Below are 15,755 nucleotides of genomic sequence, written 5' to 3'. Positions count from 1 at the left end.
GTGAGCAATGTAGATAGTGGAATTTTAGAATAGTTTGGTTTGGAAGGCCTCTCAAAGACTATCCAGTCCAACCACCCTGCTCTGAGTAGAGTTGCTTCCTGCCAGATCAGGCTGCCTACGGCCCCATACAACTTGATCCTGAATGCCTCCAGGGATGGGGCATCCACAGCTTCTCGGGTGGGCAGTCTGTTGTAGTATCTCACCACCTTCATAGTGATGCATTTCTTTATCTAACCTAAATCTACCTTCTTTTACTTTAAAAGCCTAGTCCTACCATTATATACCCTGAATCTCTGTTGTGGCTAGGGAGATAATTTTGGCTGATCAGGCTCAAGTTGGCAATTGCCTCGAGGTAAAGAGAATGTGTCCTGGTCCATTTGATGAACTACTCCTGTATCTTTAAACTAGCTTCATGTGCTGTAGCCTTACTGGGGGCTAAGTAAAATCATTCCTGTTTTCCTTGATTCTCCTTTGCAGTCTTTTTCTTTCTGCCTTTTTGCATATACGTGTAACCTGATTTTCACAGGAGATAAACATCTTACAGGGCTAGAAAGAAGAGAAGCTGCTAAATGGGGGAAAGATTTTAAAATATGACAAGGGAAGTTTAGGTTAGATATTAGAAGGAAGTTTTTCACACAGAGGGTGGTGATCCAAGGAGGCTTGGATGCCCCATCCCTTGAGGCATTCAAGACCAGGCTGGATGTGAAAAAGTATTAGCCTTACAACAATGTAAGATGAAATACACCACTAATAAACACTGTATTGTATTTACTGCATTCTATAAGGATTCAGCAGTGCTTGTTAATTGTAGGTACTCCCTTCTTGAATGGCTCATCTTAGTCAAAGATGTTGGTATCTTCACATTTCATGGGTAAATCATATTTTTGTTTGGCAGAATATTTGCAAGAAAGGTGAAATTTGTTTTTGTATCAGAGCTGAAGTCTTATATAGTGGCTTGGCACTACAGAGATGCTGTTGTCATTGAAGATATGAATGTCTCTTGCACCCCTTGCCCTTTTTCCTCGTTGGGTATTGTCAGCACACTTACCATGGCAAAATATGATAAGAAGCTTCGCTAAGTCCCATATGTTAATGCAAACAGTTATTCACTGGAAGTTTGCTCTCTTTGGGAAGAGGTGAATAGACTGCAAAGGGCTGCCTCTGAGAAACACTCATGATCAGATTGAGGGCTTGTGGGTTAAAATTAAGACCAGTAAAGGACTTCTGGTAGTTGAGGTCTGCTACAGGCTGCCTGTTTGAGAGCAGCCTGCTGATGAGACCTTTTTGCTTCAGCTACAGGAGGCGTTGCACTCGCCGGCTCTCATGCTGATGTGGGATTTCTATCACACAGATGTCTGCTGGGAAAGCAACACAATTAAAGAAACTCCTAGACCAGGTGTTGGACAGACCAAACAGAGGTGAAGTTTTGCTGGACCTGCTGCTTACTAACACTGAGGAGATCATTGAAGAGGTAAAGATTGGAGGCAGTCTGGGCTGTAGTGATCGTGCCCTGGTTGAATTCGCAGTCTATAGGAATATGGTTCTGGCATAGAGCAGAATCATAGCCCTGAATTTCAAGTGAGCAAACTTCCATCTGGTTAAGGAATTAGAGCACAAGAATTCTCCGTTGCCTCAGCACAAGAAATCAAACCGAGAAGGCAGGAAGCTGACATGACTGACCTGCTGGTCAAACAAAGGGAAAGCAAGGAAATGCATAGAGATTGGAAGCAGGGACACGTGTCCTGGGAAGAATGCAGGGATGCTGTCCAGACATGAAGAGATGGGATCAGGAAAGCTGAAATGCAAATGAAACTGATCTTGGTGAGAGATGTGAAAAGTAGGGTGTACCTATTACCTATTACCCTATTACCCTAAATGAGAAGGGATAACTTGCTTCCATATAACATGGAAAAGGCTGAGGTATTCAGCAAGTACTTTGCCTTTGTTTTCACTGGCTGTCAGGCTTCCCACTCCTCTCGTGTCCCTAAACCTCTAAGCATTGGTCAGGGGATCAAAATCGCTCCCACTGAAAGAGCAGAGCAAGTTAGACATCACCTCACGAGACTGAATGTGTTCATGTATACGGGGCCAGACGACATGCATCCCAGGGTCCTGAAGGAATTGGCTGATGTGATTGCTAAGCCACTCTCCATCATATTTGAAATTGACTGTCAGGTGAAGTCCCCAGTGACTGGAAAAAGGGAAACATCATTCCCATTTTTGAGAAAGGAAGACCCAGGGAACTGTACACAGGTGAGCCTCTTGTTTATGCCTGGGAAGATCATGGAGAAGATTCTCTTGGAAGCTATGTTAAGGCACACATGAGTCGAGGAGGTGATCCAAGACAGCCAGTGTCAAGGGCTGTCAGGGCTTCGTCAAGGGCAGATCATGCGTAACCAATCTGGTGGCCTTCTATGATTGAGGCGTTGGTGGACAAAGAAAGGACAGTTTATGTTTCCTGTTTGGACTTGAGCAAAGCCTTTGGTATGATCCCGCACCACATCCTTGTCTCTAAATTGAAGAGAGATGGAGCTAAAGGCTGGACTATTTGGTGGATAAATAATTGATCGGATGGTTGCAGTCAGAGGGTTGTGATTAATGGCTCTGTGTCTAGGAGGAGGCTGGTGATGAGTGGTTTCCCCCAGGGGTCTGTCTTGGGAGAGGTGCTCTTCGACATCTTTATCAACAACCTAGATCGAGCACACCCTCAAGAGGTTTTCTGATGATGCCAAGCTGAGTGATGTAGTTGATACAATAGAAGGAAGAAAAGCTATTTGGATGGACCCGGACAGGCTTTTAACCCACCACATGAACCAATGAGGTTCAACAAGGCAGAGCATGAGGTATTGCACGTGGATTAGGGTAATTCCAGATAAGAATACTTACTGGGAGAAGAACTCATTGAGAGCAGCCCTATGGAGAAAGACTTGGGGGTCCAAGTGGACAAAACCTGGACGTAAACTAGCAGTGTGCACTTGTAGCCCAGAAGGTCAACCGTATTGCAGGCTGCATCAGATGAGGGGTGGCCAGCAGGGCAAGGGAGGTAATGGTCCCCGCTGTACTCTGCCTCATCTGAAGTACTCTGTCCAGGCTTGGAGTACCCAGCACAAAAAAAGACGTGGAGCTTTTGGAGTGTGTGTAGGGGAGGACCACAGAGAGGGCTGAAACACCTCTCTTACGAAGAGAGGTTGAAGGAGTTGGGCTTGTTTAGCTTGGAGAAGAGAAAGTTCCAATGAAACCTTACTGTGAACTTCTGGTATTTGAGTAGAGCTTGTAAACAGGAGGGAAGTCCAGCTTTTATGTGTTCTGATAGTCATAGGACAAGGAAGAATAGCTTTAAACTAAAAGAGCAGAGATGTTAGTTGGAAATTTTTTACTCAGAGGGAGATGAGGTACTGGCACAGGTTGCCCAGAGAAGCTGTAGATGCTTCATCCCTGGGGCATCCCTGGGGTTCAAGGCCAGATTGAATGGGACCCTGAGCAGCCTGATGTAGTGATTGGCAACCCTGTCTGTGGCAGGGAGATTGGAAGGTACCTTAAAGATCATCCATGCCATTCTGTTATTCTATGAATTAAAGCAAAGAAACCACGTGTGTACCAGATACACAAACAAATCTACTCCTGCTATTAGGAATCAGTACCCTCCAATGGAAGGTTGGTTGCAGAGCCAGCTCTTTACATGCACATAGTAGTACAACAAAATAAGCTGTAACTCATTTCTGAACCGTGTTCCTACATTGTTTTATCCACATGTCTTAATGACATTAATTTAGCAAATTCCTGTTTACAAGTATTGCATGCGTGAATAAAAATGTCATGGATCCACAGTTCTGCTTTAAGTAAAAAAATACTTCCTGGACTTTAAAGAAGTCAAAATTTGTCTAAAAAGTTATGTGATAATGTATGAGTTGTTGAAGCAAATTCTTCAGGTATTTTGATATGGAAAAATTAAAATGAACCTTCTGAGGAAAATTAATATGTAATCTTACCTTTGAACAAATAGCTATCTTGTGACTTTATTAAAAAAATTACTGTTCTGTTTAAATAGCCCGTCAGGTATTCCATTGCTTCTTTATCTGCTCTTTCCTATTTTTTTCAAGAGTAAATAATTGTGTTGTGGTAGAGATCACTAAATGCTTTAATCTACTAGCTGCTTAAAAGAACTTACGGTATGTGTACAGAAAAAGAAATGTTATGTGTGCAAACTATATTGCCTACTCATTAAAGAACTTATTTTTCAATGAGTAAGGGTCTGGAAGAAGGTAATGTAAGTATTTTAGCAAGAGTTTGTATTTCTCTGACAAACAGCACTCCCCTTCTGTTTGTGATCACAGGATGAAAGCTCTCTAAGCTTGTATATGTACATTTTTACTGCTACATCATGTAGTGTGCTCTTAAGATTGAGATCTCATTCCCCAGGAAGCATTTCTGTCTAAGATTAATTGCCCTTTTAAAATCAGTGTTTGATGTATTCCTTTGGCTATATCCTGACTCACTTTAACCCTCTTTGACCTGACCCCACTGACTATTAGCGCCATGGCTGAAGGAGAAATACTTCAGCTTGATGTATGCAGTACAGATTTGAGCCTGTGGTTTTTCACATCAATGGATTCAATTAGCTGGGTTTTTACTAATCAGCTTAGCAGAAGTTGGAGAATTTGTCAGACATGGAACAAAATTGTCTGTTCTTACAGGTTAATTGAGCTCATCCACGTTTTCATGTTTACGTTGCTTGTGAAGTTTACTTTGGTTAACTTTCATAATAATACTGTTGCAAGTAGCATTTAAAAAAGGCAAAACTGGTTTATCTTCCCCCCATTAAATGAAGGAAGGTGCAAAACATAAAATAGCAACCATTAGATCTTTGATCTGTGTATATCTCCTATCACTTTTCAGGCAAATGTTTTTAAATTATAATTATGTCAGAAAGTCCACATGTGAGTTTGATTTATTTAACTGAGCAGATAAACTAAAAAATATTGTCATGACTTTATGAAAACAAGTAAAGTTGCTGATGCTTTCTCAATTGAGTGTTGCAGCAACAGCAGTCCTTTGCTTTGTCTTGCTAGGAGTAGTTCATCATTTGAGTAGCTGAAAAGTTAATTATAATAAGTGGGCGATTTGGCTACAATCTAATAATATTTGCAGGCATTATGTGAATTATAGTAACTTGAAAATGAAGTAAAATAGAGGTTGAAAGTTCAAGAATGCCATTAAAAACCTTTAAAAGTGCATATATGTGCATATGCATATGAAATATAAGATTGTATTTTGTAAGAATTTGCTAGATGTTTGGAAGAACCACACTGCTGAAAACAATGATGTTTTAAAAGTCTTTATAAACAGTTAGCAACACGAATTCTTACAGCAAATGAACTCGGTTTATACTAATCTTTATCAAATGCTTCAACTTTTCAAGAACCATCTTGGTTACATTTAGCTTCCTGTCTGTACACAACTAAGCCTTAATTTCTGAAGGTCACCTGTAGGAAGTATAGAGAGGGAAAACCTCAAACTTGATTAAATGCATGGTACGTGTAAGGGTTAACTCCTAAGTCAATGTTCTGCTATTTGAAAAGTTACACAACTCCTAACACAACCTTTCCTATTCGTCGTCCGTATACAAATCTTGTGTGCTTGCTTGTTATGTGGACAGTAGCTCAATATGCATAGAATTTCCCTTTTTGTTCACATATGCATAGCCAAATTTAAATGCTTTGCAAAAAAAAAAAAAAGTTTTAATTGTGAATTTGAGTACAGTATAAAGTGACACAGATTCATTACTAGTTCAAGGCTTAAGCTAAGGCATGGATACTAGCAAGGAAGAAGGAATATCAGAATATTTGCTGCTTATATAGGTTGTTTATAACTTTTTTCCTAGGGCTTGGATGTTTGAGAAGTATCTTAGACTCAGTATTCTAAAACTTTTTTAATACAAAAATTTTCATGGTTGAAGAAAAGCACTTTTGGTTTGTCATAAATTATCTTGGGATTACCTACAACGACTTTATTAAGAGCTGCTATGAAATACACAAGAATAATTTAAAAAAAAACAAAAACTTTTCATGCAACCTGCATTTACTGGTGTTTGAAACTAAAAGCTAAGAACTTTTTCAGTGAGATAGAAAAATGGTTTCTAGTTTGTTTGTACCTACTGCCTAGCTGTTGTGTGATTTGAAGCACATCCCTAATTCTCACAAGCTGTTCTGAAGCTAATTAAACTTCTGTAAGAGGTGGTTGGCAAATTGTTTTTCAGAAATGCAGCAATCTAATGTGAAGATTGACTTGTGGTAGAGGATGTCAGGAAATTGAGAGGAAAAATTGCTTGAAGAAAATAATGAATAAGAATAATGCCAAATTCTTTATTTTTTCCCACGGAGTTTAATGATGCTTAATGTAGATGATGTTGTATATTCACCTACTTTCATTTTGTAGATGGAGAAGTCTCAGACTACTGGAATATCATCCAGAGAATCTAATCATACTGAGAATGGTGGCAAGATAAGTTTCCTCTCCTTTAACATAATAAATATCTCAGCCATCTGCCACAAGAAGATCCTGAGGAGATAAACCAAGTGGCCTGGATCAAAAGTGCATAGAGAAATACAGCATTAATTCAAGCATAGCTCCAAATCAGTGAATGTGAATTTCACAGCAGTATCATAATGGAGGAATAATCTAGATATTTTTTACAGTTTTGCTTTTATAGTCAGGTACTTTGCAAGAACAGAATTCACTAAGATTGACACAGGTCCAGTTCTACCATAGCCTGTTGGACTAAGAAGCAGCAGTTCTCAGGAGGGGCTCTGGTAGAATGACATTAAGGGACTAAGAGTGAAATTGAGCTGGTGATGTGAATAACAATATAAACCAGGGTGAAGAGAGATTGATATTTTGAACTGTTCATTTTGGAGGATAATAATATTTTTTCTTTAAAAAAAAAAAAAAAAGAGAGAGAGAGATTATGGGGTTGTTTGACAAACGGACTAAAATTTAACATTCCTTTAAAAAAAATTTAAGTATTTGTATATTTATAAAGTGTTGGATTTAATTTAGCTTTGGTTGTGTTTGGGCAAGGAGTGTGCCATGGTTAAAAGTAGTGTGTGATATTTAAGCAGATATCAAAAATATCCATAGCCTTGGACATATTTTGGAAAGATATGACCTTCAATTTGAGCAATTGAATTTATGGTACTTCAATGATTAAAATGAGAGATGTATTGCTGCCTGTTAAAAATTTCTACCTGATGGTTAAGTTAGACTCATGTTGAACAGTTAAATCTGAACAGAAATTCTTCCCCAAATTGCTCTTTTATTTGGAACAATGTTTGTTCCAAATGCAGAGTAATTTTGAGGGGAAAAAAAAAACTGGTTCTGACTACTGTATTCAACATATATTTCCGTATATAAATTCTTCACCTGAATCAGCATCGGTGGCTTTCCCCAGTGCTGGCAGGATTTGCAGGAAGGAATGACAAGTCATTGCTGTGCCATCGTGTCACACATCAGCCTCTAAAGCTTTGAGGTCAGACAGAAGCTTTTGTTGTGGCTAGGCTATTTTAGAGTCAGCTTCTCGGATTTTTTATTTTCTCATTCTTGCTCAGAGTATAGTGAACAGCATATCTTGCCAGTTGCGATCCAATATATCATCATTTGTGTTTCTCTTTAAACTCCAAAATAGGGGAATGGAAGGGAATTCTGTTAGCTTATGTGTGATTAAAGGAAGGTGGAAAATTTGTTAAGATTGCTGAGGGAATGAGTGATTCTGGCAATGATGAAACTTCTGTGAGTAGCAATGAAGTTGAATTCACAGAGAAGTAAGCAGGGATGTGCTTCAGAGAAGTAAGGAAAGCCTTTGACTCTTGATTGAAGTAGACTATTGTGAAACTTCTGAAAGCTTGTACTAAGATTTCATTCCTAATTAAACAGTTTTTAAAGTAAAAAAATCCAACTTGATATAGGATGTGTAATTCTTTTAGACTTCGAAGTAATAGTTGCTTAAGAACTTTGTATTAGCAAAGAGACTTTTAATATCCACTCTTTCAAGTACATGTGCTGAACTCAGTAGGAGGAGCATGTGATCAGTTGGTCTTGAGATGAGACCAAGCTCAACATTTTTTTGTCTTCACTTATCATAAAACTGTGCAGGTATTGAGTACCTGGTAGTACTCAACTAGTGGGTAGGTAAGATTTGTTCAAAATGTTTTTGTATTTGAGACCTTTATATTGAGGTCACTGCTGCAGTGAAATCTGGATTTCTCACAGCATTTCTGTACTTCATTTCTGTTGCACGTGCACCTGTCAGAAATCTTTTTAAAAAATACTTTAAAAAATGAAAAGCATAAATATTTGGTTTATATAGGTTGATTTCATTCCATAGCTTAGTTTGCTGACAAAGCAAAGAAATATTTTGCCATAGATGAAAAAAGATGTGGTGTCTGACTAAACTAAATATTACAAAAGTAGTGTTAAAATTTTAATAAATATCCCTTAGATGTTTATTTATTTATGTATTTATTTATTTTGAAGTTTACAAGCATTCTATGAGCAGGTGCAACTTTGTGGCACATGCAATAAAAGTAATTGCTTTGCTGTAAATAGTATCTATTCATTATCAGTTTAAGCTGTAGACATTGGGATTATTTTCTGTTTGAACAGGTTTTTCTTGGAGAGCTAACTGCTGTTTGTCAGTTTCAGTTCCAGCAGTTGAAAGACTACTGTACCAAATTGAACTATTACTGACAATATTGCAGTTTTGGGGTTTTGTTCTTGTTTTTTTAAAGACTTACAAGTACAGACCTACTTATAAGTGCACAAAGTTACATTCATTGAGTGGTTGTGTTTGTTTATATCCTACAACTGGTGCACAAGTCATTGGACCACAAGACTTGTCTGAGGCTGTCTTTTCTCTGCATATTGCTAAGTAACCAGCCTGGCCTGCCTGCAAATGGGAGGGTAACTCCAACCACTATCCAGTTTTTTCTTACTGCTTGTGGTTACAGGTTAGAACGTAAAAGCTTTGAATTTTTTTGCTTGCTATTCAGTGTAGTCTTCTGTGAAAGACTTGCGTGCAATTCATTGCTCTTAACCATAAACAAACAAGCAAACAAACAAAAACATTAGTTTTCAGGGAAATTTTAACTTTTGCTTGCTAGAGACTTGTTTTAAAAGCTGTCAACAATATTTGTCAGTGATAGATTTGGTAGTTGCAGCTACATGTGAAGCACAATACTGAAGGTTACCTATCTGTAAATAATTTCCTAAGGGAACCTAAGGAGGCAGATTAAAGTCTGCTCCATGAAGATGTCAGGGTGTCTTTTCAGATTCTGAGATGTGCAAAGCACCATCTGTGAGCACACATGGTTGAGGAGTGTTTTGGCTGCTTTGAGGTACCTGCGCTTAAAGAGCTGTTCTGCTGCCTGGTGATGCGAAGTGCAGGAGGGATGGAAAGGAAAGCAGCTACAGAAGAGTCACAAAAGAGGGAAATCTTTGCTCCCTGTTATGCTGTGTGATATAACCTGTTGTCAGGAGTACCATTAGTGATATCTAATCCAGAACCTGTGATGTGTTTTGAAGACAAGCAAGCAAGTTTTTATGGCCCATTTCACATCTGAAAATGCTGGGAACCTCTTCTGTTACATTGTTCATAAGGTTGATAGCGCATGACATTTTCCTTGTTTATTCTTAGTCCCTACAATTTTTAGTATCGCTGTCTAATATATTCCTGTGGCCATTTATCATGCTAGAAGCACATTATTTGATTTCCTAGTTTGGAACACAAGGTACTGTTTTCCCTTTTTGGGGTTTTAAAGGCAGTTTAGTAAGTAGTGAGTCTCTGAATAAGAAAGGGTTCTAAATTGTCCATTTTAATGGCTGCTCTCAGTTCTGGGACTTAATATGCAGAGGACTTGCATACAGAGGATTCTAAGTACACTAGGGAAATTCTTGCTAAATCCCACATGTCTTGCAGTATCTGGCAGTGAAAGCATTTAAGCTAGCTAAGTTGCCCTGATCTGTGAGTGGTAAGAGGCAACAAGTCTGAATGGAGGCATTTCAAGCCATGAGGTTTTAAGTGGTGCATCACAGTGATGTAAGTTGGCTAGAGACAGTGGTCTTGGGTAGGTAAAAGGGGGTTTCTAGCTGTAGCATTTCTGAGCATTGTGGTGCTAATATGGGTGCAAAGTGGCTGAAATATGCTGCTTTGCCAGGAATAGTTCATCCTCACTATTCTGCTTCTAGACACTTGAATCCATTTGAAAGGCAATTGGTTTTCTTCACCTGCTTCAATTCTTCTCTAAATAGAGATCATCCGGTAGTATTTAGGTTACGTCAGGAGAATGTATAACTGTCTGAATTGATGCTGAATAAGCTAATTCTCTTGTTCTGATTTTGAGTGTTTAAGTTAGCAAGCAGTTGTATGGCTAAATGAAACAGAAGAACTAATCGTGAGTTACCATGACATTGCACATCTTCCTAACTTCCCTGAAGATTATGTATTGTCTTTTCTTTGTTCTCTCTCTTTCTCTCTCATAAATTATTGAATATTGAGGGTTTTAGAGGAAGCTTAGCAAGAGCAAACAGTGTAGTTGGGCATTCTCCCCAGAGATGGATAGTGAAGTGGACTGGAGCTGCCTGAGGATGAGGAGAGCTTTGAGGCAGTCTCACAAGGCCTCTTTTGAGATGCAGCAACCACCACCATCTCATTTCCTTCCGACAGATGCCTAACTCCAAGAGAGTCCTATACCAGTGCTTTGTTTGGCTGGATCAAGGTGGGTTCCTGACTGGGAGCGCTGAGATAGAAATCTGTTTCTTTCCTTTCAATCTGAGCTGACCATTTCTCTCTGTACTTTTCGTATAGTGTTGGAAAACTTCTGACTAGACATGGTATGCCTTCAGGTGCATACTCTACGTTGCAGCCTTTGAGTTAGAGTGTCTAAGTTAGGTAATCTGAAATATCCCCAGAATGTGTTGGTGTGCAACAGGTAGTCTTAGTTGTGTGCCTTCTACAGATGGAACTTTGTGAAGTTTGTTGGTAAAACTTTGTAATCTCTGCTTATTTGCCGACTTTCAGGGGCTTATACTGGTTTTTGAATTCAGGAATTTTCACAGGGAAACCAAAGGAAAAATCACTTAGTTCTTCAATAGCCATTCTGGTAGCAGGTGGCTTAATTCTTTTGTCTTGGGCTTTTTTGTAAATGCTGAAACAGTATTTATCACTTGTACATCAATTCAGTAATACTGTAAATGCTCTGATGGAAATAGTTACTGTGTACACACATTGTAAAATTTTCTATGAAATGTTTATTGCCTTGCTTTCATTTTTCTGATATTTTCACTTCTTCTTCTTCCTTAATTTGCAACAAAGTAAAAGAAACCATCTGTATGTCATATGATACCTAGCATGTAACCCAACTTTTTCTTGACTTAAAAGGAGAAGTCAGTGGGGTGACTAGAAAATTTTAACATTGCTTTTGAGAAAATTCTGGGGTTTTTACTACATTACATTCTGCATTGTAAAATGGGTGCTGACAGTTTGATCTTTCCATGTCTGGACCTCATGCAACACAGATGAGCGAAGTTATTAGCTCTAATTTTTATAGACATAGTCCAATGATATGGCATTAATCTTCTACTTAATTAAGCAGTTTAAATCTTATGTCACTCATTTAAAATATGTTGCATTTAGCAACTTGTACTCTTTTACAGAGGCATTCCAATAGTCTCTTTATACTTTGTGCAACAGAATATGGAGTGGGGCAGCAGAGAACAATACTTGGTGTGTCAGATCTACAGTTCCTAAAAGTTTACAAACAGTAATGGAAAGAAAAGCATTACGCAAACCTGTTACAGACATAAACCAGGTAGATGAAGCTTTCAGAAGAAGCTAGCAAATCTTCAAGAACCCAGATCAGAGTGGTAATGTGGCTGCTAATTAGACAGGCAGCTCTTGAGAAAATGAGTGTTTTTCAGCAAAGTTTTTAACATATCTCCTGTTTTCAGCTTTTGTTAAATAGAGTAGCTATGTATGAGAGAGACTCTGTATGTGATCAAAATGGGGAAGTTACTCAAAATGTGAAAGTTGAGAAAGTTTGGGTAAATGCAACTTAAGTGAGAGTTTATGTTCTATAGTAATGAAAGGAAGGGAAAAAGTAGAAACAAAGGATTTTGTGGAAGAAGGCAACAGTAAATACGGATTTAGTAGATAAGATCTCTTTAGTCAAGCCTCTGGGGGAGCAAGACTTAAGGAGAAGTGATGCTTTGTCAGAGATAATACTAAGGCACAAACAGCACTAGTGCAGAAATGTAGACTCTAATTACAGCATAAATTCTTCATTGACCCCTGGGACTTTCTTGATTTGCTGAGAAACAGAATAAAAGATTTGTATGAGAAAGGAATGGAGTTGGGTAGGGAAGAGGAAATGGGGACATGCAGATAAATTGCATTTCATTTTTAAGCAAAAGGCATCAAGTTAGTACACACACGCACACATCCAAAAATATTGTTATTTAAAAAAGAAGTCAAGGAAAGTGTTTGTAAGCTTTTCCTACAATCGTTAGAAGGTGATGCTCAAATTCTGAAATTTCTGATCCATCTTAGTGCAGGATTTTGCTAAAAACAGCTGTGCATAGGGAGCTAGCACAATCTGGACCTAGGCTGAACTGTTTGTGAACACTGACGTGTGTAATAGCCAATGTGTGTTTGCCACGAGCAGAGTGGTTTCAGATTAATCTTTTGTTTTCTCTTTTCTTTAATATGTAAAATTTCTGGCATTAGATTACAGTGCATTCTTGAAAGCTGTAAGGAAGCCAATGGCTTTTTTGGTGAAACTTTAGAGGTACTACATTGACCAGATAATGTCCAGGTGGAGAGTGATTGTGAATGATTCACTGATGAAAAAGGAAGAAAGAATTGAAGACTGTCCTGACAAGAATTGAAGAAGTCCTGACCGGACTCTTAATGTTTCTGTCACTCAGCCCATTAATAAGAGCATTCTTGCTAAATTTACAGATGAAAGAAATGTACGAATGACTACAAGTTTTAAGGACAAGGTTAGAATTGGGAAGAAGTGGAGAATATGTTTGTTTTTTAAGGAAAGAATATGCATGATAATACATTTGAATTATTGTGCGTGTTTTATTGTATGATGTGATCAAACTTTGCAGTAACACATCTCATATTATCACATAACAAGAAATTCTTCTGTGATCTGTGTTCACAGTTTAACTCTTGTTGAATTTTTTTTCCTGAGCTTTGAAGGCTTTTTCCCCTGTATGCAGTGACAAAATTGCTGTAAAAGAGGTCTGCAAACTAATACTGTATTTTCTGCCATCTCTGCACGCAAATGAGATCTCTCTGACAGTTAACTGATATTATGAAACATAGACATCTGCCATCAATGTTACGGCCAATTTATGGAATACCATAGGTTGACTTTAGTTTGAAAGTGTTGAACATATATTTTACTTGATTTTGAAAATGTGGGATATTCTCAGCTTCTCAGCATGAAAACTTACTGGGAATTTTTTTCTTCAGGAGTAGTACTTGATGAGTAGTGTTTCAACCCTGTAAATATCTGTTTTGGTTGGAAATACCAGACATTTATTTTACATGATCTGCTGTTTTCTGACCTGCAATGCAATGAAAGCAGAAACCAGCAATTGTTCATACTTAATCAAGTATGAGAACATGTATACTATGCCATCCATGGAATCAAGCTTTCTATTTTTCATCAACAATCTTTACAGAATAGAATACCATACGTAGTTAATGTAACTAATATATGATGCTTTATTTTAGACAAACATAATTGTCAGCTTCAGCAGTAGGATTTGTTTGTAGTATAAAGTTAACAGTGTATTCAAGAGTGATTGTTCCTAAAATAATGTTGCCTTTTTCAGGCATTTTTCAAAGCATTGAGGCTACTGAACACAAATAAGATTTTATCTGTCTTATAAAGTAGGAGTTATGCTGTAACTGGGGGAGCTGAATAAAAGAGCCAATAATGGTACTTCTGGCATCCTATATTCTACTTTCTCTCATGCAGCTCTTGGGCAACACACTGGTTTGGTTTGGTCTGTTCTGTAGATGGTAGGGGGATAAAATGCCAGTTAGAAAAGGCAGTGGTATTTCTGCACGCTGAATTTGGATTTCACTGTGGTAGGTCCATGTGAGAAAGCCAGAGTATAGTATAAAAACAGCAGAAGGTCACCACTTACTTTTTTTTTTCCCCCTAACCATTATTTGGAGCATATTTTAAATGCACTTCTCATATCATGACTCTGAAATAAATTTTCATTTTCAGGTTTTTTTTAGTTCATTTTGTGGCAGTTATGTCAGTTGCTTTAGCTGGTTCCCATCATTTGAATCAAAGGATCAAAGTACTTGCATCCTCCGGGACAAGTATAAATAAAAAGAATTGAAATATTCTTAGAATATATCCTTGTCGTACTGGGAATCATTTACAAACATAGCTTTTCCAAGAGATGAAACTAAGTGAGAAAAAGCTGGTGCCAGCTCAGTCTTCTGAGTAACTTTCAGTAACATTGTTAGATTCTCAAGTAAATTATTCTTAGCAAAACAAAATTACTGCAGGAACATTACATATGTTATGAGTTGTTTGGTTGTTTGGTTTGGTTTTTTTTTTGCACATACTCTTTTTCAGCAGAAAGCATATTAAGCATTAAAAACATGTCATTAGTAATTTTTAGGAAGCCTAATCTTAAGCATACTCACAAAAAATATTCGTGTGGCTTATGTCTGGGAGGGATAGATATACCTTAAACGTATTGACACCAAGGTGTGATTTCTGTAGGGAAAGAGTAAGAAAAATAAAACTTGAAACTAATGGAGAAGAATGGTGCTTGGATTAAGTTTCATTTTAAACCAATTTTTAATTGGAATTATTTTACCTTAGTTTCTTTCTTAGATGATACCAGTCTCAGCTTTCTCCATGCCGGTACTTCCTGCTTTTCATTCTGTTAAAGGCTGAACTCTGTAACACCAATTAAATCTACTGTAAATTAAGCATAAGTAAATGTTTAATCTTTCTGTGAACTTTGAATGATGTACTTAGTGGTTTCTCTTTTTCTTTGAATTAGATGGAGAGAAGACGACTCAAGTGATGATTCATGGAATTGAGCCAATGCTGGAAACACCACTACAGTGGCTAAGCGAACATATGAGCTATCCAGATAATTTTCTTCACATTAGTATCATTCCCCGACCTACTGATTGAAACTTGGCTATATTGGTATGAGGATCATTCTCAAGGTGGAATTCTAGGGGCATGTTAACTACTTGCTTGTATCAGTCTTGAGACAGGCAGCCTGACCAGAAAAAAAAAAAAAAACAAAAAATGAAACAAAACAAGAAGTCCTCACTGCTGCAAGCCAAACAGGAAGAGAGATCCTATCATCAGATAAGGGCAATTGGGCTGATCTTATTTTGCATCACTGCTGCTTTTCTTCACCGCTGTAATTAAACTTCAGTTGCGTTATGAAAGAATTTACAGGACCTCTGCAAGTCTGCTGTTTTCTTGTAAAATGTAATGAAGCTGAAACTGTCAGCTGAAGAGCAAATGGAAATGTGCCGCTCGATTATATTTCTGATTACCAAATAGGCAGGGCTCCTTCCTAACGCGGTAACGTTTCAACTTTGAGAGTGGAAACATTGGTTTAGTTTTCTAGAAGAGTTAGGCACCGGCAGATTCAGTTACCAAGAGCTTTTTTGTAAAAGATCGAATTACTGTAAACCC

General features: G+C 37.9%; 1 protein-coding gene across 2 annotated transcripts in view; it reads left to right on the top strand.

The window, feature by feature from the left end:
* Positions 1 to 15,413, top strand: part of ATG5 (autophagy related 5) — a 70,829-nt gene extending 55,416 nt beyond the window's left edge. The window contains exon 9 of one of the 2 annotated variants that reach the window (XR_006183034.1): positions 15,100 to 15,184. Coding sequence is in view for 1 of the 2 variants with exons in the window: in XM_042894956.1 (XP_042750890.1) it covers positions 15,100 to 15,236 (137 nt within the window). In the remaining variant the exon portion in view is untranslated. Of the gene's footprint in view, positions 1 to 15,099 lie in introns of both variants that reach the window. The other variant, XM_042894956.1, reaches the window with a different exon arrangement.
* Positions 15,414 to 15,755: the final 342 nt, after the last annotated feature.

Source organism: Lagopus leucura, unplaced genomic scaffold, assembly GCF_019238085.1.
Source record: "Lagopus leucura isolate 7727_CA_CO unplaced genomic scaffold, USGS_WTPT01 Super-Scaffold_73, whole genome shotgun sequence".
Lineage (NCBI taxonomy): Eukaryota > Metazoa > Chordata > Aves > Galliformes > Phasianidae > Lagopus > Lagopus leucura.
The sequence above is the reverse complement of the archived record's forward strand: the minus strand, read 5'-3'. Positions and strand labels throughout refer to the sequence as shown.